Source organism: Manis javanica, chromosome 17 (assembly GCF_040802235.1).
Source record: "Manis javanica isolate MJ-LG chromosome 17, MJ_LKY, whole genome shotgun sequence".
Classification (NCBI taxonomy): Eukaryota; Metazoa; Chordata; class Mammalia; order Pholidota; family Manidae; genus Manis; species Manis javanica.
In genome coordinates this window covers 27,460,023-27,484,087 of record NC_133172.1, presented here as the reverse complement: position 1 = coordinate 27,484,087, position 24,065 = coordinate 27,460,023, and the positions used below count along the sequence as shown (strand labels likewise).

General features: G+C 44.7%; 1 protein-coding gene across 1 annotated transcript in view; it reads left to right on the top strand.

Moving 5' to 3' along the window:
• Window positions 1-16,116: 16,116 nt before the first annotated feature.
• The window catches only part of SHCBP1 (SHC binding and spindle associated 1), a 61,769-nt gene continuing 53,820 nt past the window's right edge, over window positions 16,117-24,065 (top strand). Inside the window, exons 1-4 of the mRNA XM_037020702.2 lie at window positions 16,117-16,249; window positions 18,386-18,553; window positions 18,727-18,842; window positions 20,268-20,476. Coding sequence (XP_036876597.2) covers window positions 16,141-16,249; window positions 18,386-18,553; window positions 18,727-18,842; window positions 20,268-20,476 — 602 coding nt within the window. The 5' untranslated portion in view covers window positions 16,117-16,140. The remainder of the gene's footprint in view (window positions 16,250-18,385; window positions 18,554-18,726; window positions 18,843-20,267; window positions 20,477-24,065) is intronic.

Below are 24,065 nucleotides of genomic sequence, written 5' to 3'. Positions count from 1 at the left end.
CTCTCTCTGTCTCTGTTCTTCTATTGATTCTATTTCTTTGGAGAACTCTGACTGACATACATGGTATGCAAGCACCACAGTTTGTTTAACTATTCACCAGTTGAAAACGATCTGTTTTCTTTTCCAGTTTTTGGCTATTATGAATAAAGCTGCTATAAACATTTGTTGCAGGTTATTGGGTGACCAGTTTTCATTTTTCAGGGATAAAACCCAGGAGTGCAGTTGTAGGTCATATACTAGCTGTGTTCAGTGTTTTTTAAGAAATAGTCAAATTATTTTCCAGAGTAGTTGTGCCATTTTACATGCCAACCAGCAATGCTTGAGTGGTCCAGTTTCTCTGTATCCTCAGTGGCATTTGGTGTTTTCACTATTTTTTATTTTAGCCACTTTAATAGGTGTTTGTAATACCTCATTGCGGTTTTGTCATTTCCCTAGTGGCTAATGATATTGAATAGTTTTTTATGTGCTTATTTGCCATCCTTAAATCCTCTTTGGCAAAATGTCTCCTGATGCTTCTTGCCCATTTTCTAATTGGAATTTTTTTTTTTTGCTGTAGAGTTTTGATGTGTGTATATATTATACTAGTCCTTTGAGGAGTCTTCTCTCTGGCTGGTCTGAATTCAGTGTCTCCCAGGCCTGTGTGTTGTACTACTTATTTAACTTAAGGCTTCTTGGCCTAGCCTCATAGAGCTCCACATTGTGGCTCAGCATTCAGGATAGACTAGAGGGAAACCCTAAACAGATTTCTTGAACTCTTTTCCTGATCAGCTCTTTCTCCTGGTCCTCCTTTCTCAAAATTCCAGCCACCTCTGTTTCTTCAACTTAGTGAGATGCCAGGCTCCGTTTGAATCCCCTTCCCCTGCTCTGCAGTCTGGAAGCTCTCTTCAGGCAGAAAGCCAGGGTGATCACAAGGATCACAGTCCTGTAACATCTGTTGTTTGAGAGCTATTGTTTCCTATATTTTGTGTAGTTTTCTAGTTGTTTATGGTGAGAAGTAAATTTAGTCCCAATTACTCATCATAGTGAGACAGGAACCATAGATGTAGTCAGAATAGAGTGAAAACCTCCGGAGGGGGCAGGGCAGAATATTTGTAGTCAGAGCAATGTAACTACATGCAAGGAACCCCCCCCCCCACCCGACTAAAACTCTGTGTTAAACATTGAGCTCTAGAATCATTCTTCAGTGACATCAGTTAATGTTCCCCAGATAAAGAAGAGCAGAACATGTTTTATTATGCTAATCATTTGTAACCATGTGTAAGATTCACTTTAGCATGCTAAAAGGCCCAGGCCTATGTGCTCTTTTCTCCTTCAGATCTGATGAGGTGATTTTGCAAACTGAGCAACTAACTTAGCATGCAGACCCAGCTGTAGATGACATGCTAAAAGGCAGGAAGCATTCCATCTTAAACATAAAATTGCATTTTAACACCCAGGAAGTTCAAGAGGCAAGATTCTTTAGTAAGTAGACAATACCTTGGCCCACCTTGGGGGCTGGGCAGGCAGCCTTTCGATGTGCTCCCAGACCAAGGCACTGGTGTCCCAGAGAGAAATCAAGGCAGTAAATTCCTTACAGTTAAGTTAATTTTTAATATTCAGGGACCACTTAATAAGTCCCCACCCCTAAGTTTTTTCATGTTCTCAAAAAATCCTCAGCTGCCTATAAAACCCCCTAGACAACGCACCACTACGGACTCTCTTGTCCCCTCCTGGCGTGAGCCGGGAGCTCTGTCCTTCCACTTTATCTCTAAATAAAAGCCTGTACCTCACTCTCCTACCTTGACTGTTTGTGAAGCTCATTCTTCAGCTCCGCAAACAAGAACCCCGGCATCATCTTCATCTGCCTCCTGCCCACACAGATTATATAAAACTGATAGAAACAACCAATATTTGCACAGTGCTCTCCAATTTACAAAAGTGATTTCATTTGCTCCCTAACCTCTGCCTCATTTCTTTTTCCTTTCCCAACTTTACTATGAGATGTTTGCCTACAGTAAATTTGTTCAGTGGGTTCTCGAGAGTCACCCAAAGTCAGAGGGATTGATAAATGAGGATATCTGGATTGTAACCAAAGTCTGCTGGGCTTCCAGTTCAGGACTCTTTTAGTTTTTACTTTGACCATATGGCTGAAATATATTTTGCTTGATATATGTAGATAAGCATAAATATACTTATACATACATTTTTAATTTTTATTATTTATTTAGTTGTATTTGTCTAACATAACAGTAAAATTGATACCCATAGCTCATCTTCAAAACCCTGCAGAGAGCAGGTCAGATATTTAATTCTCCATATGTCTGGACATATGTAGTCTAGGGAACCAGTCCAGGATAAAAATTGAAAATTCTTAAGAAGGTACAGTGGAGACAAGAGCTAGTGCTGCCCACCCACCTTCTCACTGCAACCCTTGGACACCCCATCCTGCACAGCCCAGTCAGTGGTTATGCTTATATTAGCTGACTCTAAGAATACAGGTCAGTACATCTGTTTACAGCTATTGATGCCCGGGTTCTTGTTTGCGGAGCCGAAGAATGAGCTTCACAAACAGTCAAGGTAGGAGAGTGAGGTACAGGCTTTTATTTAGAGATAAAGTGGAAGGACAGAGCTCCCGGCTCACGCCAGGAGGGGACAAGAGAGTCCGTAGTGGTGCGTTGTCTAGGGGGTTTTATAGGCAGTTGAGGATTTTTTGAGACCATGAAAAAACTTAGGGGTGGGGACTTGTTAAGTGGTCCCTGAATATTAAAAATTAACTTAACTGTAAGGAATTTCATGCCTTGATTTCTCTCTGGGACACCGGCGCCTTGGTCTGGGAGCACATCGAAAGGCTGCCTGCCCAGCCCCCAAGGTGGGCCGAGGTATTGTCTACTTACTAAAGAATCTTGCCTCTTGAATTTCCTGGGTGTTAAAATGCAATTTTATGTTTAAGATGGAATTCTTCCTGCCTTTTAGCATGTCATCTACAGCTGGGTCTGCATGCTAAGTTAGTTGCTCAGTTTGCAAAATCACCTCATCAGATCTGAAGGAGAAAAGAGCACATAGGTGAAGGGCCCCCACCAGTAAGATGGCAAACTTCTGGCTTCTCTTGGGGGGGGGAGGGTCCTTGGTTCCCACCGGCGCCACCTGAAGCCCAATCACCTCTCGCTCCCCTCCCAATCCCAGCACCTAGCCAACAGCCACCAGCCCCGTAGAAGTGACACCTCAATCAATTCATACCCCTTCCTATATACCCCAGCACCTTTCCCTAATAAAGCGGAACTCTCCAGTGAATTGCTGCTGTGTGTCGCTCCTTTCCTTTCATTGGTGCCAAAACCTGGGAGACGGGGGAACCGTCTTCCCCCGGACACTAGCAGCAGCTTGCCCTCGTCCTCTTTTTCCGGCGCTGGCTCATCACACTCACCACTCCTCTCTGGCCTTTAGGTAAGTTTTCCCCCCAGAGTGGGCCACTCTTCCCCGAGCTATCGCAGTGCCATTGACCGTGATCGTCCGGCAAGGCCCTGACGCTAGGGGATGAGGAGGGAACTCTCCCCGCCTCAGGCCTTCATGGCTGTGGCGCACCCTCAGGCCCCTCCCCAAACAGCCATAAATCCCCGCCTCAAGCCTTTATGGCTGCAGCGGACGCTCAGGTCCCTCCTCTGACAGTCATAAACGCATTCACCGTCCCTTACATCAGTGCTGAAACTTTTTAAGCAAAATTTCCCCGGGGTGGGCCACTCTTCTCCGAATTATCGCAATGCCATTGACCGTGATCATCTGGCAAGGCCCTGATGCTCAGGGACGAGGAGGGAACTCTCCCCGCCTCAGGCCATCACGGCTGCGGCAGACCCTCAGGCCCCTCCTCCGACAGCCATAAATCCCCGCCTTAGGCCTTCACGGCTGCGGCAGACTCTCAGGCACCCCCCTCCAATAGCCATAAACGAGGTGACTCCTTTGCGGATGAGAACGCTCCCTTCCCCCCCCTCCTTCTGCTCCGTCCGCCGAAATCTCCTAGCACTAGGTACCTCGAGACTCCGGCACTCTGCCTTCTTAGGGAAGTCTGGGTGACGACCCACACTTCCTAAGAATTTCCGACTCATATACGAGTTTCCGCAGACCACCAAGGATCATCGGGGACGCCCTTTGTCTCCTTGCGGTCGGCTTCCAGTCCGAGGATCTCCGTTCATGTTCCCCTGTTTGTCTCCTTCTCTGTCCTTTAGCCATGGGAGCCTCCTCATCCCTCCCTGAAAGTTCACCTCTTGAATGCCTGCTTAAGCATCTGGCTACCCTCTCCCTGATGCCTGATATAAAACCAAAACTTCTCCATAAATATTGCTCCCAAGATTGGCCGACATACCCCCTAGACAATAACAACCAATGGCCCGCAGGGGGAACTCTTGATCCTAACATCACTCGCGAACTTTTTAACTACTGCCAGCGCCTGAAAAAATGGAAGGAGATTCCCTATATCGAAGCTTTCCGCCTCCCCCTCCCCCTGCCCCCTCCCAAGTTCTCCTAGACTGCAAGCCGCTGCCCCCACAGAAGCCTCCCTTTCACTCCCTTCCCCTTCTTCTCCTACAACAGCCCTTCTCCCTTCCTCCCCCACCATCTCCTCCCCCATCTTACCTCCTCCACCTTCGTCCCCTGCAGATTAAGCCTGAGCCTTTCAGCCCCCCCTTTAACTAAGTCCCGGGGGCCTCCTCCGTCTTTGCCCTCATCACCTGTTTCTCCCCTGTTAGGGACCGCCTTTGTCTTCTCACATGTTTGTAGGGAGAATGGGAAAGCATCTTCCCTCATGTCTGAACGCAGCATGGGAAAGCATAAGCTAGAGAACAACCGGTGCAGTCCTTAGAAGTTATCTGCCCACAAAAACATATCTTGCCAAGACTCCTCACTCTGAAAATAGGGAGACCTTGAAGATGTGTAGAAACACCGCCCCTGCTTCTAGCTATGCCCTTCCCCCACTTGCCGATGTAGCAGGAATGGAGAACAAAGAACATTCTGTTTATGCATTCCATAAGCAATTAACCAGAGCCCTGCTGTAGCTCAGTTAGTAGAGCATGGGACTCTTAACCTCAGAGTCATGAGTTCAAGCCCAACTAGAGCAGCAGAGGCAAGCAGCTGGGCTGCTAGCTGGTGACACGTGAGTCAGATTCTATCTTTCTTTATTTTCTTTGACCCCCTTCCGCACTTCAGGACCTGCTTGACTAGGCGCAGCTAGACCGCGTCACTCCCCCACAGACTGAGCCAGAACCCTTCAGTCCCCCTCAGACTTGGTCCTGAGGGCCTCCCAAAATTATTGCCCCCTCCGGGAGGTAGCAGGATTTGAAAGCATCGTGCGCGTTCACGTCCCTTTCTCCTTACGAGATTTAGCCCAACTAGAGAAACGCCTAGGTTCCTTTTCCACTGATCCCACGACATACATCAGGGAGTTTCAATGGACCCTCCAGTCTTACAGCCTCACACATCATGACATTTTCATGCTCCTAGCCAATACTCTCCTCCCTGAAGAGCGTAGCCGAGTTTGGGACTTCGCCCAAACGCACGCTACCGAAACCCACAGGACTGACACCACCTATTCCCCTGGCCCCACTGCTGTCCCGGAACAAGACCCACACTGAGATTATAACATCGCCATGGGTCTCTGCTCTCGAGATATTTTTGCCTCCTGCTTAATAGCAGGTCTGAAAAAGGCAGCTCGTAAAGTAGTCAATTTTCAGAAACTCCAAGACATAATTCAAAAGAGAGACGAAACCCCCTCCGAGTTCTTAGACAGACTTACTTGAGTTCTTAGACTCCCTCAAGCCCTATTACAGTATACCAGCCTGGACCCAGAAACACCCGAAGGAAGACATGTCCTTATGACATACTTCCTAACTCAAAGCTACCCCGACATTAAAGCTAAACTCAAAAAGTTAGAACAGGGCCCCCTACCCCACAGACTGAGATCCTTACAGTGGCCTTTAAAGTCTTCCATAACCGGGAGGAGGAGAAAGAAAGCTGTAAACAAAAGGCTGATCAGGCCAATTTCCAAATGTTGGCCCAGCTGATAAAACCATAACCTGGGCACCCCTCTACAAACAAGCCCCCCCCCCCAGGTGCTTGTTTCAAGTGCAGAAAAGAGGGACATTGGTCAAGGGCATGCCCCTCCCCCAGATCTCCTACCACCCCATGCACCAGATGCCACAAAAAGGGCCACTGGGGGTCTGATTGCCCAACCACCCGAAGGGGAGGCTGGACGAACAACCCCCATCCTAAGCCCGCCGTAGTGGGGCTGGCAGAAGAAGATTGACTGGGCCCGGGGGGTTCTCGCCCGACCATTTCCATCACCAAACAGGAGCCCAAGGTTACTTTAACAGTAGACGGTCGCCCCATCTCCTTCCTCCTAGATACAGGAGCCACCTTCTCAGTCTTGCGAGAATACCGGGGCCCTACCACACCAGCCATTACTCCTATAGTCGGGGTAGGAGGTAAACAGATTTTCCCATTAAACCCCCCCCTTTTATGCACAATCCTAGACAATCCCATACTTTTCTCCCACTCCTCTTTGTTATGCCCAAGTGTCCCATCCCTTTACTAGGACGAGATATCCTTTCCCTCCTCCACGTTTCCATAACTATATCCACTCCCGAAGCCCCCAGTACTCCCTTTCTGATGGTCCTCATAGCCAACAACCCCCCTCTACCCAATGAAAGCTCCGGTTCCGCCCTCATACACCCTGTAAATCCCAAAGTTTGGGAAATTACAAGCCCCTCCGTAGCCCTGTGTCCCCCTGCCTCTATCAAATTATGTGATCCCTCTCAGTATATCTTTCAGGCCCAATACCCCCTAACCACTTCAGCCCTCATAGGCCTCCAACCCATCATTCAAGATCTCTTAAACAAAAATTACCTCAGACCCACTCACTCCCCTTTTAATACCCCCATATTAGCTGTTAAAAAAACCAACGGATCTTTCCGCCTTGTCCAAGACCTTCGCCTCATCAACATAGCCATTGTCCCTATCCATCCCTTAGTTCCAAATCCATACAGCCTTTTATCGCAGATCCCTGCCTCAGCATCCCACTTCTCAGTCCTAGATCTCAATGACCCATTTTTCTATCCCTCTAGACCCCTGCTCTCAAGATTTTTTCATCTTCACCTGGATGGACCCATACACAAGACATTCTGAACAGCTCACTTGGACAGTTTTGCCACAAAGCTTCCGAGATAGGACCCATATTTTTAGACAGGTCCTAGCTCAGGACCTCAAACAGTTTCATCATGATCACTCCAAGTCTACCTAATTACAATACATGGACAATCTTCTAGTCTGCAGTCCCTCGTGGGAACAGTCTCAACTTGACACTGCCTCCCTTCTTATCCTTCTAGCTTCCAGAAGTTACCGAGTATCCCCCATCAAAGCTCAAATCTCTTCCCCTCCTGTCACTTACCTCAGATTCCTTCTATCTCAACAAAGAAAGTCCATTACCTTAGACAGAAAATAGCTCCTCTCTGACCTGCCCATTCCCAAAACCAAGACAGAAATCCTTTCCTTTCTAGGCCTAGCTAGATATTTTAGCGCGTAGATCCCTAACTTCTCCCTGCTCCCTGTTGGCAAGACCCCTATACGACCTCAGCAAGAGACCCCCTAAAAAACCATTATTGTCCTCACCCCGACACTTCAAGCAATTAGACCCCACAGTTCGGAGATGGGCCCCCTGCCTACGAGCATTACTCTCTAAACAGCTCTTGCAGAAGGCAGCTCATAGACTGACATTCAGGGCGTCCCTTACCATTCTGTCCCCACATTACCTAAAAGATCTCTTAACCTACAAAAGTTTACAGACTCTCCCTCCCTCCAGACTCCTGACCTTACTGTCCTCTTTCCTCCAAAATCCGGTTCACCCCCTTTGCCATCCATACCCGAATCATGACTTTTTCCTCCTTTACTGCTCTCTCGCTTTTTCCCCCTCATTCCTATTGTCTTCCCCACCACCCCAGCCTCCTTTGTATGGCGATTCAAAGTCAGACAGACTTACACACAGCATCAAACAAAAGTTACTGCCCTCATTGCCACACCAGACTGCCCTCTGAAAAGCTGCTCTGAGCCTTTATACGTTCACTTTCCTCCCTCCATTGAAGTGTTCACTAGCAGCTACCCTTATTCTCCCTACCTCTGCTTCCTCTATTACCAAAAACAAGCCTTTTGCAGGCGATAGCCAGACACCTATAGGAGATGTCCCTACTAGTCTTGCGCCATTCACTACATGAGTAACTTCCAGTACCCACAGTATTACTCTTCCAACCGTTTCATGAAATATCCCAATGGCTCATTCTCCTTATCAATCCCAGATCCCGGGGATTCTCGATGGGCCGCTGGAGTCACAGCCTCAGTTTACTACGGGGGGTCCTTGACCCCCCACAGTACCCTTCATATCTCTCAGAAGTATGTTCCCTCTCATTCCCAGATCTCTCAAGTTGCATCAGATAGCAGACATTCCGAAAAAGTCATTATCCAAACTCTTGACGGCGCCTCTTCATCTTCTTATCCCCACCCCTCTTCCCATTTCTCCTACTCTTCATTACAGCTCATTCAGGACACCACCATCTTTCTCAACCACACCCTTAACACAGCCAATTGTTTCTTGTGTGCATCACTACAGCGCCCACTGCTGGCCGCCATGCCCCTTAATATTTCCAACTACTCCTTCCATGCAGAAAGACAACCCCTCTGCCCCCTGGCAGACATACCCCTGTGGGAACCAGAATACGCAGATAATCTCACCATCCACCACTGTGTAGGCCCAACTCCACCCCCCTCCAGCGCACTTCACTGCCTCTCTATCTACACTCCTACCTCCGGCTCTAAGACTTTTACGCAACCGGGACACTTCTTTTAGTGTAATGGCAGTCTTTTCAACTTAGTGCCTCTCAACTCCGATACACCCTGCATTCTCATCACCCTAATCCCACAGCTTACACTTTACAGCATGGCAGAATTTCTTGAGCTCCAACTTCCCTTGCCCTCGTGCACAAAAAGAGCTGCTTTCCCTCCCATCATGGTCAGTAGCTCTTTGATCACCTCAGCCATTGGGGCAGGGTTTTCGGGAGAAGCCTTGGGTCACTCTCTATGGGCAGTTAGAGATCTCAATGCCAAACTTGAGAGAGCCCTGACATCCACTGCCGATTCCCTGGCCTCTCTCCAAAGACAGGTCACTTCGCTAGCTAAGGTCACCCTTCAAAACCGGCGGGCCCTAGATCAGCTTACAGCCGAGAAGGGCGGCACTTGTGTCTTCCTCCGGTAAGAGTGCTGCTATTACATCAATGAATCCGGCATTGTAGAAACTGACATCACCAAACTCACCGATCTTGCCTCCAGTCTCCACTCTGCTTCCAATTCCAACCCATTCTCTTCAATACTAACAAACCCCCCTCCTCACCTGGCTCTGGCCCATTGCAGGCCCCATAATAGTCATTCTTCTCATCTGTCTCTTCTTACCCTGTATAATAAAGTTCATCAAATTCCAAGTCGGAAAAATCTCTAATCAAGCTTTCAACCAGCTTTTACTCAGGAACTACCAGCTTCTGGCCACAGAAGATCCCTCACCCTCACGTGACCTCCTCACCACATGCTGAGATGGACCTCTCTCTCCACTGGAAACTGTTCCTGGAAACAATGGCTGCAGACGCCTGGCTCCTGACACCCATATCCTCTTGGCACCATTGGAATCAACAGGTCCTTGACCTATGGTTACAGGGAACCTTCATTGATTTCCAACCTGAAGAAGTCCACATCTACTCATCCTTACTGTGGGGAGTCCTATCAACCCTTTCCTCCCAATCCTCAAACCCTCACTCCCTTCTACGCCCCTGTTCAGCAAGAAGCAGTCAGAGAGAAAGTAATGTCCACAAACCCATAGAGGAGAAAGGGGGGAATGAAGGGCCCCCACCAGTACGATGGCAAACTTCCGTCTTCTCTTTAGGGGTCCTTGGTTCCCGCCGGCACCACCTGAAGCCCAATCACCTCTCGCTCCCCTCCCAATCCCAGCACCTAGCCAACAGCCAACAGCCCCGTAGAAGTGACACCTCAATCAATTCATACCCCTTCCTATATAATCCAGCACCTTTCCCTAATAAAGCGGAACTCTCCTGTGAATTGCTGCTGTGTGTTGCTCCTTTCCTTTCAATAGGCCTGGGCCTTTTAGCATGCTAAAGTGAATCTTACACATGGTTACAAATGATTAGCATAATAAAACATGTACTACTCTTCTTTATCTGGGGAACATTAACTGATGTCACTGAAGAATGATTCTAGAGCTCAATGTTTAACACAGAGTTTTAGTCGGGGTGGGGGGGTTCCTTGCATGTAGTTACATTGCTCTGACTGCAAATATTCTGCCCTGCCCCCTCTGGAGGTTCTCACCCTATTCTAACTACATCTATGGTCCCGGTCTCATACCCAAATGCCAAAGCCCCTTTGCAATGCATTTTTCCACATAGCATTCAGAATGCTGCTGCAGAGGCAGTGAAATCACCTCTTCTTCCTTGAAGTTTATCAGTAGCAAACTATCATGCATTGAATAAAATCCAAACTTTCTATGGAGAATGGCCATTGAGGCCTTGTTACTTCAGCAGCCTCACCTTCTGCTGAATTCTCATACTCTTTTCTGTTTCTAGAACACACCAAACTCTCTCCTGCCTCAGGGCTTCTAGAATTAGGGCTCTTCTCTTTTTGATCATTTCACTCTCCAACTTGGCGTACCCTCCTTTCTCCCAAATCCCTTGCCACCTCCAACCAGTGCCTGCTGCTGTCTCATCCTGATTTAGCCCAACATTCTCTCTTCAATGAGGTCTGCCTCTCCTCAGTGAGGTCTGCCCATGGCTTCGGATGCCAAGAGGGGCCCCACCTCCCACCTGGGATTCTCTTTCCTTGATGGTGATTAGTCCGGGCTCTGACTTGAATAGGTCTCTCCCTCAGGCAGTGAGCTCATGCAGGCAAGAGTGAGGTTGGTTTGTTCCCTTTTCAGCCCCAGAGTCCTGCACAGGGCCTGGAAGCTCAAGAGGAAACCTGAAGAAAGGACTCTCCAATGTTTTACCAAGTGCCTCAGACTTACTTTCTTTTGAATGCTTAAGCTGCCCTCTGGTGGAAAATGTAAGATGAAATTCAAGCCTGGCTTTTGTTCTTTGTTTTGTTTTTGTCAATGGGAGTCCCAGACTCTCAAATCAGAGCAGCAGAGATCATCTCTTATATCCCTTCAGCAGAGTGGGCATCATGAGCTACCTGCCTACCCTGGACCCACATAGCACTCCCTACAAGAGCAGACTCCAGTGGGACTCCTTCCAAGATCTGGGGTTCTCCTATCTTTTCTCTGATGTTCAGAATTTGTGCTGTCTGTCCTGGTCCATGTCTACTTTCAGAGACTCACATGGATGGGCAGTCACGTTCTACAGCGGGATAGTGGGACGATCCTGAGACTGCCTCCAAGGGGATCAGAGCCCTTAGCTGTGTGATGAATCACTACCTTAGAGATTGTTTCTGTCTTTGGAGAAGCTGGTGAGCTGGTTTGGGGGCAGAGAGGCCCAAACACAGGCAGCCTTCACTGACCCTGACTTAGTAATAGCATCAAATGATGAATCAGTGGTTCTGGGAGGCCTCTGGGAAGCAGCTGCAGAAATGACCCAGCCCCCTAGCCACTTGACTCTAAATATGAGCCTTTGGCTAATGGCATTGTAATAGTACATTTGCTAAAAAGCAAAATTCAACTGAGTGAACTTTAAAGATTTTGTTGGCTTTATTCAATGATTCATGCATTGGGCAGCATCTAGCAGATAGGAGCTCTGAAGAGATAAGTAAAATGGGAGACTTTTATAGTCAGAAGGAGTTGGGGTCAAGGAAAGAGTAGACTACCTTATCATTTTTGGGGGATGGAAGAGGCCTATCAGGTGGATTACATCACTAGTGCTGACCAGAAAATTCTGGACTTACTGGTTTAAGATTACATTCTTGGAGAGGTTGAAACTGCAGTTAGGTCAGGTATTATATGAAGTCTTGGTTCGGTGATATGGATTTGGCACAAGTAACGCCATTTTGGGTTTGTTGTCTCTCTCTTTTTAAAAACACATTATATATGAAAGGAGCAGTATTAATTTAGTTTGTACCTTTACTAAGTGAAGTTTAGCAGTAGGTGCCAGCAATACAAAGATGAGTGTGACAAGATACTTGCCTTCAAAGAACCCAGAGCCTCTGATGAAATGTTGAAAGTACACTAGGTCTCAGAAGTTGCAAGTGGTCTACAGATATGTTTTATTTGGCTGGCATAGCATTTAGAATTTTGAAATTTAGTTGTCATCCTTCCAATATGGAATATTTATAAAAATCTGGGTTTCTGGCTTCTCTTGGAAAACTAGTGTGGTCACACTGGGTCCATACTCACTGCTTCCCATGGGGCTTGCACCAGAGCCTACTTCTCTTTGAACCATTCTTGTCATTTACATTTCAGACCCCTGTCCTAGGAGCAGCAAGAGGGGAGCATTAATTCTGGAAGCAGGTGAGACAGTGGGTGAAATCTTGTCAGATAGAGTAACTTTCCAGATGCCATCTTGAAAGCCTGAGTGGGAGATGGGGGTGGCCACAAGGGGCTGTGGAAGGGAGGGTGGGATGAGAGGAGAGGTATATAAGCTGGAGGACAGGCTACACTTAGGTTCGGCTAGCAGCACAGTGAATATGAATTGTGGGCAAGAATTCCAGGTCAAGTTTTCCAGCAAGAAGATGAGAACCCACCTGGTCTCAGAATAGAAATCAGTTCTGAAGGCCTGTGTATCAGACATGAACTGGACACTTTGTTGAAACACAGATTTCAGTCAGCATATCTGCAGTTGGGGAGAGAGTCTGCATTTCTAACAAGCTCCTGGTCCCTGAAAAACCTGGACTGGATTGCTGATGAAAGAACCAAGCGGCACTCAGAGGTCTTGGAATGTTGAGGTTTTATTTTTACACCGTGGGCTCGGAGGGGAGTAATCTCCCAAGGTCTGAGCCCCAAACAAAGGCAAGGAAAGTAATATATATCTTTCTGCTTCCTTACCTGCAACATTTCTACATGCACAGCAAGCAAGCAAGCAAACAAGCAAGGGGGAGTAAGTTTAGGGAGTGAGTGCCTGGCAAAGTGGGAAGTGAAGGGGAGGGGGAAAATGGGAATTTCTGCTGTCTTTGCTAACTAGAGAAGCAGAAGGGAGCCACCTGGACTAGACTGGTGTCCTTGTAAATTTTTCCCTATCAGTGAGACAGGAGGGATCATGGTAGACAGAGTAGAACAAGGGCTTCAGAAGCAGGATGTCTGTGCCAGACAAGGAGAGACAAGTTGTGCTGACACATGTACTTTCTTGCACCAACACATTTATCACTAAGTATTTAACTTTTAGATGCCTTTAAGTTGATAGGATAACCTGAGTTGTGCCTCAACTAGGAGCCAATAAAAAATAAACACTTCAGCCAACTATTGTATATAACCCCCAGATGCTATGTAAGCTTGGACTCTCTTGTCTTGATAAATGTGTCAGTAAAAGTTTCCAGTTTTATTGTATTATCTTTTAAAAATATTTTGGGAAGTTTTCTGGAGAGGGCAGTTTTGAACCTGTGTGTAGAGAGAGTATAAAGTTAAGAAAGTGAAGATATGAAAAACCCCAGGAATAATGAGTGCCACCCCACCTTAGGACAGGTAGAAGGTCTGTGATGGTTCACAGATGGAGGAACTGAAAAGGAAGAAGGAAAAAAACCCTTTCCTTAGGATAAGGGGGAGGGGAGCAGGTAAAACAAATTCCCAAGACCTGTGTGCTCCTTAAAGGTCTCTGCTCAGAGTAAAACTCTAAAAGCTTTTGATATGATCCAAGCAATGAATATCATTGACATATGTTTGAAAATGCACACAGTTTAATAAATTATTTGTCATTAATGGCCTTTGCAGCAACATAGGTATTTTATCTCTGACTTTGTGGTCTCCTGTTCCTCTCTAAGATTTTCCAGAAGCACTGGTGTGGGTAATATCTTGATGGTTGATAAAATATTTGGTACTTGAACAAGAAAAGAGCCATGTTGTCTCTGGTGCTGAGAGAGATGGGTCAGGAGAAATCCTGACACTTGTGGGGTTTGTGGCTGTGAGGGTAAAGTGACAATTATGAAAAAGTTTGCTTAGTCCTCAAGGCTGGATGTTTCAATTTTATTGTTTTGTGTTTTCACCTCGTGGTGCTCAATATATATTTGCTCAGTGAGCATCTAAGTATAAGGTCAGAGGCTCTACACACAAGTCAAAGAATCTGGAACAGCTAGCTGAATTAAGTGCAGCTTTCCACAGTCACCCCTCCCAGCTGCATTTCCTTTCAGCTGTAAGGCATTTGCCTTTAACCCAAGGCAGTAAGTGGAAATTTTTCCCTGGGATAAGCCTACAGAGCCTAACTGTTATGACTAGGTTCTTGGTCTGGTGTGGAATTCATTCAGCACATGTTCTGGCAGTCTCTGCTATTGCTGGCCCATCTCAGCCTTGACTGGTCATGACCTGGCTGAAACATTAAAGGGCGGCTGCTCTGTAATCCTGACTGTGTGGGGCTAAATCGGGCAAGTTACTTAACTCCTTGCTGACTCCATTTCCTCATCTGTAAAATGGGAATCATATCTTGTCTCACAGTGTTAACTGGGTGAAAGAAAGTGTGGCATCTCTGTCTCCATATTGTATCTATCTCCTTCATGTCCTAACCTTTGGGTTAAATAGTTTCTGCTCGGCCTTGCATGTAGACATGTTAATCATCAGAGGAATTTTGCTTACAACTCATTTTTGCAGATACTCCACTTACCCAAAACTTGTCTCCTCACCAAGGAGATAGGGAAATAGGTATAAAATAAAAACAATTGCCTTGTCAAAGATTTATAGGAACATTGTGACCAGACTTATGTCTATAAGTCAACTAACCAAACAAGGACCCTCACTGGTGCCCAGATGTCTGTAGCTGTCTGTCACCTCCTACCCTCAGCTCTCTCCTGCTCCCCCTTCTGCTTCCTCCATCCCTAGAAGAAAAGCTTGAAATCAATCCTGAGTTAGAATAGTTCTTAAGGACACTAGTCCACCACCTTCTCTGTTTGCTGGTTTTTTTGAATAAAGTTGCTTTTCCTTGCCCCAGCATCTTGTCTCTTGACTTATTGGCTTGAGCTTGGATTTGATAACAATAGAATGTTTTATGAAGGTTGAATAAGATAATGCAGGTGTGTAATGTACAACATGATGACTATGGCTAACACTGCTCTAAGATATGTAGGAAAGTTAAGAGAGTAAATCCTGGGAGTTCTCATCACAAGAAGAAAAAATAGTTTTTCCTTTCATCTTTTCTTTTTTTGTATCTGTAGAAGATGGATGTTAACTGAAACTATTACCTACCTATATTGTGTAGTTACTTCACAATATATGTAAATCAAACCATCATGCTGTATGCCTTAAACTCATACAGTGATGACATCAATTATTTTTCAATGAAACTGGAAAAAAATGATATTGCAGGTAAAGCATGCAGGAGAGTATCTCGCACACAGTACACAATAAATGTTAGCTGATATTATTGGGGATTATAGCTGTCCGATTAATAAATATGGGTAAAACATACTTTCACTTACTAAATTTAACATTCTTTGAAAATATAGCGGGCGCCTGTGTATAGTAGTAATTGAAAGCGAGAGAGAGAACGAAAGAAGGAGAGATTGAGGCTGAGTGTTAGCGGGGAAAGATGAGGAGCCACAGGCCAATATACCATTACAATTGAAGATGATCTGATAGGGGATTTGCCCAAGGTAATTACCACTAGCAATGGCAGAAACAGTCTGAATACTGTTTTTCGATTTTCAATCCAGTGCCTTTTCCACTATACTCCATTTTCAGGCAAGGCTTATTGGTTTTTCAAAAATCATTCCAAATCATGTCCCAATTCAGCTTTGTCCAAGTTCGTTCCAGTGAACAAGTTTCAAGGACAACGGCTGTCCGTTTGGCGCGCGCAGGCGGAGGCTGGAGAGGGCGGGGCTCGTGGAGAAACACCCGGGGGCCCCGCAAACTTTCCTTTAATTGGCCCAAGAGCCTCACCCAGTATCCAATCAGAAGCGCCTGCGTCAATGCGTTACTGGACTCGGCGGGGCCCGCGTAAATTTGAAATGGCTGACGGGTCGCCGGCTGGTGGCTGGCTGGGGTCCGAGGCGATGGCGCCGGAGCCCAAGCGCACCAGCTGGGCTGCCGAGGAGGAGCTGGCGTCCCTAGAGAAAGGTGAGCACCCGCCACGCCGGGCCGAGGAACTGCCTGCAGCCGCAGACCTTGTCCGCGCGGGCTTCGGGATCCGGGACCCTCCGAGGGCGCCTGGGTCTTAGGCCTTCCGGACCCTGCTGGGCAGCGGGGGTGGCGGAGCAAGGCCCCTAACTCGCTCTTAGGACGTCCAGGTCTGGGGGTGCCTTGGGCAACTCCCCTTCTGCCCGCCTGGGCTGGGACTGGCCTCAGCTTCCTCCAGACTGGAGGGAGTTGGTTGGGACCCTGGATGTCTGGAGGGGGTGAGGGGTGGATTCCGCGGTCTTTTTTTTTCTTTTTAAAAATTGTGCTAAAATACACATAACATAAAATTTAACATCTTAACCTTCTTAAGTGTGCAGGTTAGTGGTTATATTCACAATGATGTGCAGCCATCACCAGCATCCATCCCTATAACTCTTTTCATCTCGTACACTGAGACTCCATACCTATTAAACACTAACTCTCCATTCTTCTTTCTACTTTGTGTCTTTATGATTTTAACTATTCTTAAATACCTCACATCAGTGGGATCATACTGCATTTATCTTTTTGTGACTCGTTTATTTCACTTAGCGTAATGTCCTTAAGGTTCATCCCTATTGCAGCTTATTACAGAATTTCCTTCCTTAAGGCTGAATAACATTACATTGTATGTATATACTACATTTTGTTTTTCCATTCATCCATTCATCGATAGGCACTTGGGTTGCTTCCATGTTTCAGCTGTTGTGAATAATGCTGCTATGAATGTAAGTGTGCATTTGTCTTTTGGAAACCCTGCTTTCAATTCTTTTGGGTCTATACTCAGAAGTGGGATTGCTGGGTCATATGGCAATTCTAGTTTTGAGTTGTTGAGAGATCACCATACAGTTTTCCACAGTGGCTGTACCATTTTATATGACCCCTGACAATGCACAAGTGTTGCTGTTTCTCCGCATCCTCACCAATACTTGCTTTCTTGATAGTTTTTCCTGTTTTTTTGATAGTAGCCATCCTAATGGATGTAAAGGCATTATTTCTTTAACAAACATTTATGTATACTATGTGATGGGTACTGTTGTAAGTGATCAACAAATTATTTAGGTATCTTAATGCAGTTGAAGTAGGCATACTGTTTTCCTCTTATCTTTGTAGGTGAGGAAGCTGAGGCAGAAATTGTCACATAGCTCATAAGATATTGGTGTCCTCTGAGACTCATTGTGCATTGTGCTTATGAACAGCAGATCTTTGAGTACATGCTGGCCCTCCATAGGTTCAAGTAATTTTGGCAGCCTTAAGAGGAGCAAAGAAATCGAGGGAGCAAAATATATGAGGTGGGGGAGACAACGACTGCCACTAATGGCAGCCTCAGATACCCTCCATGAAGCCACCTTTGGAAAGTAAATGCCACCCTCAGTATTGTTTATTTAGCAGAGTCTGTCCACTAAGAACATTATATCACACAGAATTAGATATGCCACCGGCCGAATTGCGCCTTATGAAACATAATTACATACAGCCCAAATCTAATGTGATCAGCCTTTTCTAATCTTTCCCTTAGACATAGTCATTGAAATTAGTGAGGAGGAACCCAGTAGCTTTAGTGAAGTAAAACTTATGCATTATTAAGAATTTCATCCCTGTTTATTGAGGGGCCATTGAAAGACTGATATTGTAGAAAATAAAAGGAGGCTTCAAGTCATTTGAGAGAGAGTAGAGGAAATCAGTTTTTTATTTTAATGCAGCTTTACGGTATTGTTTTGGAGGAGAAAATGACTAAGATAGATGAACATTATGTTTTGCTAGCTATAGTAAGAATACACAGCTGCGTCCTTTGAAAGAGGTAACTTGGGAGATTTCCACTGAATTAAAAAACAACCCTCTTCCTCTGCCTCCCTGAAAATACAGAACTACAGAAACCTAAGCTGTGAGATTTTAGGTCCTTATTGTTTTGAAGTAGAATTTGGGTTTGGGAAACTGGTTTCTTCTGACAATGACAGAGGTAGGTAAAGCATCATACCCAATCCCTGTTTATATTTTGTTTGGAATTTCTAAGCAAGAATATACAAATAGAAGCAGTTTATAAGCACCAGCAGCATCTGGGATGGTTTAACCTGCTTATTTTTGTTGTTCTTTAAGTTTTGTTCCAAGATGAAGATTCCTGCAGTGACTGTAGCAATCAGGATACGCCAGGTTCTAGTTTACAAAGTTTTGTGCCAGAAGGAAAAATTCATTTCCCAGAAATGTTCCAAACAAGTCAACTTTTGTTCTATGAACGATTCAAAGCCTACCAGGATTACATTTTAGGTGAGTAGGTTCTCTTTTTTGCTTCTTTTATCTTTTTAGTTTATGAGTAGATTGTCTGTCTCCATCCCTCAGACTGCCAGTTGTTGGTTCTGAGAGAGTGCATTTAAGTGGATTTATTAACTTCTCTCTGCTTTATGCAGTCTCAATTCTGACTGTGTTTAATTTGTTTGTAGCGGACTGCAAGGCCTCTGAGGTAAGAGAATTCACAGCTGAGTTCTTGGAGAAGGTCCTTGAACCATCTGGATGGCGGGCAGTCTGGCACACTAATGTGTTTGAGGTGCTGGTTGAGGTAAATTTAATTCTGTTGTTAAGACATTTGTCTCTAGCTAAAAGCACTTTTCTTTAGACTGTTACAGTCGAAGTGCTTATTTTTAATTAAAGTTTATGAGCTGATTGAAAATAGCATGTTTTTTACATCTAATTGTCATGGTGTATGAAGTGTTCTGCAAATTTTTAGGGCAGCTAAGGAGGATCTACCAGGGGATAGAGGTGGTTTAAGTTTCTGTGTTCTTTGATAAGAGGAAATGGATTATAAACCTATGAAATGCAGTACGTATTTGAGAACATTTAAAAAGTAAAGAGGCCTAATTATGAAGTCAGCAGAGTTTCATTTAATTTTTTACCTTCCTAGTTGTAGCCCATTAAGTATCTTAAACCAAACAGGCATTTACAAACTGGCCTGTTTTTTTGCCTAACAAATTTGTAGGTATGTGGTTTATCTCTTGGTAATGTGTCCCATTGCAGAAAGTAAAAACAATCTTATTTTTTAACTGAGTAGGCCTTTCCATTAAATTTGCACTCTAATTACAGCTGTGAATTTTTCTCAGTGTTTGATAACTGGACCAAGAAAAACCCTGTTAAACTAAAATGTTAAACCAGGGAGTGTGACAAGCATGGCTGCAGCCCCTTTAGAAAGTGACATCACGTACTGTGGTGATTATGTGCGAGGCAGTGGTTGCAGCTGTTCCTTGAGATTTTTAAATTTGGATTGTGCTTATATCTCTGGCTGCGGTTCAGGCTTATTAATTTGGTTATGAGAGTGTCATTATCATCCATGTCCTCCCTCCTTCTGTCAATTCTCTAAAAGTAGTCAAAGGCATTGTTTTAAAGGAAGAATATGCTATTTCTCTGTTTAAAGACCTCTAATGCAGTACCTTTACCAAAGGCCTGGTGTTGGCTTCATGACTTCTTATGGTGCTGGAGAAGAAATAAAATCCAATCTCCTTCTGATCCCCCTCATGTCCTGGTCTCCCTGACCCTCTCATCTCACCTCCTGCTGCCCTACATCCCCTGACACGCCATCTATTCCTTCCTTTGTTTCCAGCAAGAAATGCTGTCTTTCTGCTTCCCCTGCTGCCTGTCCTGTCTCTGCCACAAGGCCCTTTACACCTTCCTGCGTTTCATGTGGCCGCTTCCTTTTTGCCTTTTCCATTACGGCCCAAAGTTACCTCCCCTGACCATCCCAGCAAAACGCAACCACTCCCCTGCTAGTTATCCTCTGTCATGTATTTGTCACCATTTTGTTTATCTGTCTCTCTGATTACAGTGTAAGCTCCATGTGGTTAAGAGCCAGTCCATTCTTGCTCATCTTTTATGTTGTGGAAGAAGGCTCCCTGCTCCCATTTTATGTTTTAAAAACATCAGGCTATAGGTAGTGTTTTATACGTGTGTCTTAATTTTGGTTTTGCATGTGAAGTCATATTTTAAATTTCAGGTCACAGATGTGGACTTTGCAGCCCTGAAGGCAGTGGTAAGGCTTGCTGACCCGTACCTCTGTGAATCTCAAGTGAGCACTTTTACCTTGGAGTGTATGAGAGAGCTCCTCAGTCTGAAGGAACATCGATTGCCTCTGCAGGAGCTGTGGGTGGTGTTTGATCATTCTGGAGTATTTGACCAGACGGCACTTGCAATTGAGCATGTCAGGTAGGAACAGAGTTGATAAAAATGAACTCGTGACCAGAAACTCTGGATGAAATGCTGTAATTCTGGTCTGTATTATCCCAGATTTAAAACTCAATCTGTAAACTTGGTGATTGCAGTATTATAAAACATTCAAAGACAGGGGAATCTTTTTTAAATTAAAAATATTCTAAAAATTATTTAAAGGTTTTCAGTTTGAGATCATTTTAGACTTACAGAAAAGATGAAAAAAAAAGTACAAAGAATTCCTGTATAGCTTAGACTCAGTGTCTCCAAATGTTACCAAAAGATAGGGGACTCTTAATTTAGTTTGTGTATATTTAGAAACTGTCTTAAAAGTTTTGGATGCTAAGGCTATGGTTAATATACTTGAACATAAAACGAAAGGAAAGAAAGTAGTATACCATGGCCTGTGCACTGATAAAACTGACGCATTGTTTTCAAGGATGTGTCTGACCAAAGAAGACATTTTTTTGGGCCACTTCCAGGATGCTTAAAAAATGTATTCTTGCCTTTCAACCTTTTCTGGCATGGTTGATTTCCACTTGCACAAGTGTACTCCTTGTCACTTTAGTGAGAAGGAAAGCCCATAACTGGATTAATAGGTATGTTTTTTCAGTTTTTCAGATAAATCTTTTGTCAGATAGTTCCTGATACGAAGAGTTCTTTTGCATCTTCTGGGTATAAGTATATTCACTAAGAAATGCTTACTTTTGGCTATTTAAAAATAGAATTATATTCTTTCAGGAACTGGAAGATTGGATAATATAATAGTCATGTTAGTAATATTGCTTGGTGTTTTGTAGTTTAAAAAATACAGTCCAGTTTCTGTACTATTAGTGAGTTAACCTGGTTTTGACCAGCTTAATTTGAATACAAAGAAGCAGAGTGTCTTGGGCCCTTCTTACATCTTTTGGAAAATTTCTAATTATATGCAAGAACATTTAACCCTAGATATTCAATATTAGGCCTAGCAATATAAATCTAAAGAACTGGCTTCTGTCCAGAACCAAAATAGCTCCCTTATGTTTCTCTCACTTAAAAATTCTGTCAATTGAAGCATTTGAAGGTAAAGGTATCACTGATGAATTTAGGAAATTAGGAATTGTGGATATAAATGTTGTTAGGAAAGACAAATATCTGGAATTAGTAATGGTACCGTTTGAAGGAGAGCTTGGCTAAATTTATTCTTTATTTCGAGGGCTCAGGCTCTGGTCAGTGCCCAGGAAAGGTCAAATTATGAGGGTTTCATTTGTTTATTTAGTCAATAAATATTTGAGTGCTGGGTCCTGAGTTGAGGGTGCGATTTGACTGGTACATGAAACAGGCACAGTCACCATCACCAGGGAGCAGGCAGTGTAAAGGTGGGAGAGGACCCTGATGAAGGAATCACAGTGAGAGCTGCACGTGGCTGGAAATGGCAGCGAGTGCTGGGAGCAGTTACAGAGTGTTCTGAGGACTAGGCCAGGTTGCTGTTACATGGTTCGTTCCTGAGGAAATGGCAGTTGACTTGGGCAACTTGTCCTTCAGAGGACTGGCTAGGTGGAAGGGATTTGGGGGCAGGGATTGCGGGGAACAGCTTCAGGAGCTCAGCGAGTTTAAGGAGCTGAAAGGCCAGTGTGGCTGGAACACAGACAGTAATGGGAGAGACTTAGGAAACCAGTGGAGTGCTTGTCGGGCAGAAGATGCAGGGCCTTGTCAGCCAAGTAATCATTTTTGTCTGTAAGAGCAGTGGGAAGCCACTGAAGGGTTTTTATTCAAGGGTGAATATAATGAACTTGTGTTTTAAAAGTTTCATTCTGGCTGCTGTGTGGAAAGTGAATGAGGGGATGGAATAGTGAGACTAGGTAAGAGAGAGTAGACGAGAGCAGGGTGTGGAGAGCACAGGTGGGGGCCTACTGAGGGAGTTGGATGGCTAGGTCCTGGGGGCAGCGTGGCTATCGCGGATGAGGAGGTATGAACGGATATGGGAGGAGTCAAGTTTGACTCCCAGGTTTCTGTCTTGAGAGAATAAAGATGGGAGGAGGTACACGTGTGAATTATATGTGAATGCCCTGTATGGTACTGGTGAAGATGATAGTGGAGCTGAGTCATGAAGCTTACCAGGTGGGGAAGGTAGAAGGCACTTTCGGCAGCCTGATGGGCATGTCACATGGTGGTTTGAAAGAGCTTGAGAAATTGGGAGTTTGCGTGCAGGATCTGAGCCAAGAGAGAGGTTCTAGAGGCCGTATAATATCACTTCAGGAATTTGGACTTTATTCAAAGGGCAACAGGAGCTAGCAGAGGTTTTTCTTTTGATCGAGTGAAGACATGCTGAGGTTAACTCTTTTTTTTCTTTTTAAAGGTAGAATTTAGAGGGTGAAGATTCTAACATCCAGTATAGAAGAGTTAAGACATGGCTGCATTTCACTGCTCCTTTTCACAGCATGACTTCTTGACAGATACAGTCAGAGCCTGTACTTCTGGAGGTCCAGCAACACCTCTGTCCCTACAGCACCACTGAAACTGTGCTTAAGGTCACTGGAGTCCTCTGTTCTTATATCCAGTCATCACTTCTCCGATCTCATCTTGCTTGACTTCTTGGTCACATTCTAGTTTCTAGTTATTTGATCATTTCCATCTTCTTAATACACACCTCCCAGCTTCTGGGACAGTGCCATTCTGGCAGTGTGTCACTGGCTTGTGTTCTTAGTGACTGTGGCCAGCTCTTCCTCTCATGATTAAACTTGAGAATGTTGGAGTTTCCCAGGGCCCAGTCCTAGGCTATTTTCTCTTCTCTAATCGGCCTTGGAAGCACATCAGAGTCACCTGGGAATTTTCTTTATGGGCGTATACCAACTGGTACAAGAAGAAAGAATGATAGAATCAGAATATCAGTATTTTGCAACCAGAAATAAAATGAATGTTCTAGGCAATGACCATAATGGCTGGTACAGTTGTTGATAAAAACCTGATGGGGAACGTTGTAGTAGATGGATCAAGCTGAGAACAGCTGAATTCATTAATCATTCTTAACCTCATTAAAAGAGATGACCAGGTATCATGTGCTTTCTGATGGAACTACATTATATCTTGTCAAAAAATCTTTCCTAAAGCTTATCAAGTCTCTAGATCTTACTATCAGTTTACTAGAAATAAAGGAAATGGAGCATGCTAAATGACCCCGTGGGGATGCAATCAATAAAGTTCAGAGTGTGGGAAACTATTAAATAAATTGCAAGGAGAAGGAGTGAGGGATAGTCTATAGAATAAAAATGATGTAGTTAAGTGCAATGGCTGACCCTTGTCTGGAGCCTGATCTGAGCAAACCAACTGAAGAAACAGAGACAACGAGAAAAGGCTCAGAAAATTGAACAATGACTGGAATTAAGGAATAAAAACTTAATTTTGGCATAAAGATTTATTTTAGAGGTACATACATACTAAAAAATTGTGAGTGATATCACCTGTCTAACATATGCTTTAAAATAATCCATCTTGGAGATGGTAGGGGGAGGGAGAGAGACATGGACTGGCAGAGATGAAGTAAGGTTGTCTATGAGCTGGATAATGAATACCCGGTGTTCATGAAACTATTTGCTTTTGTATATGT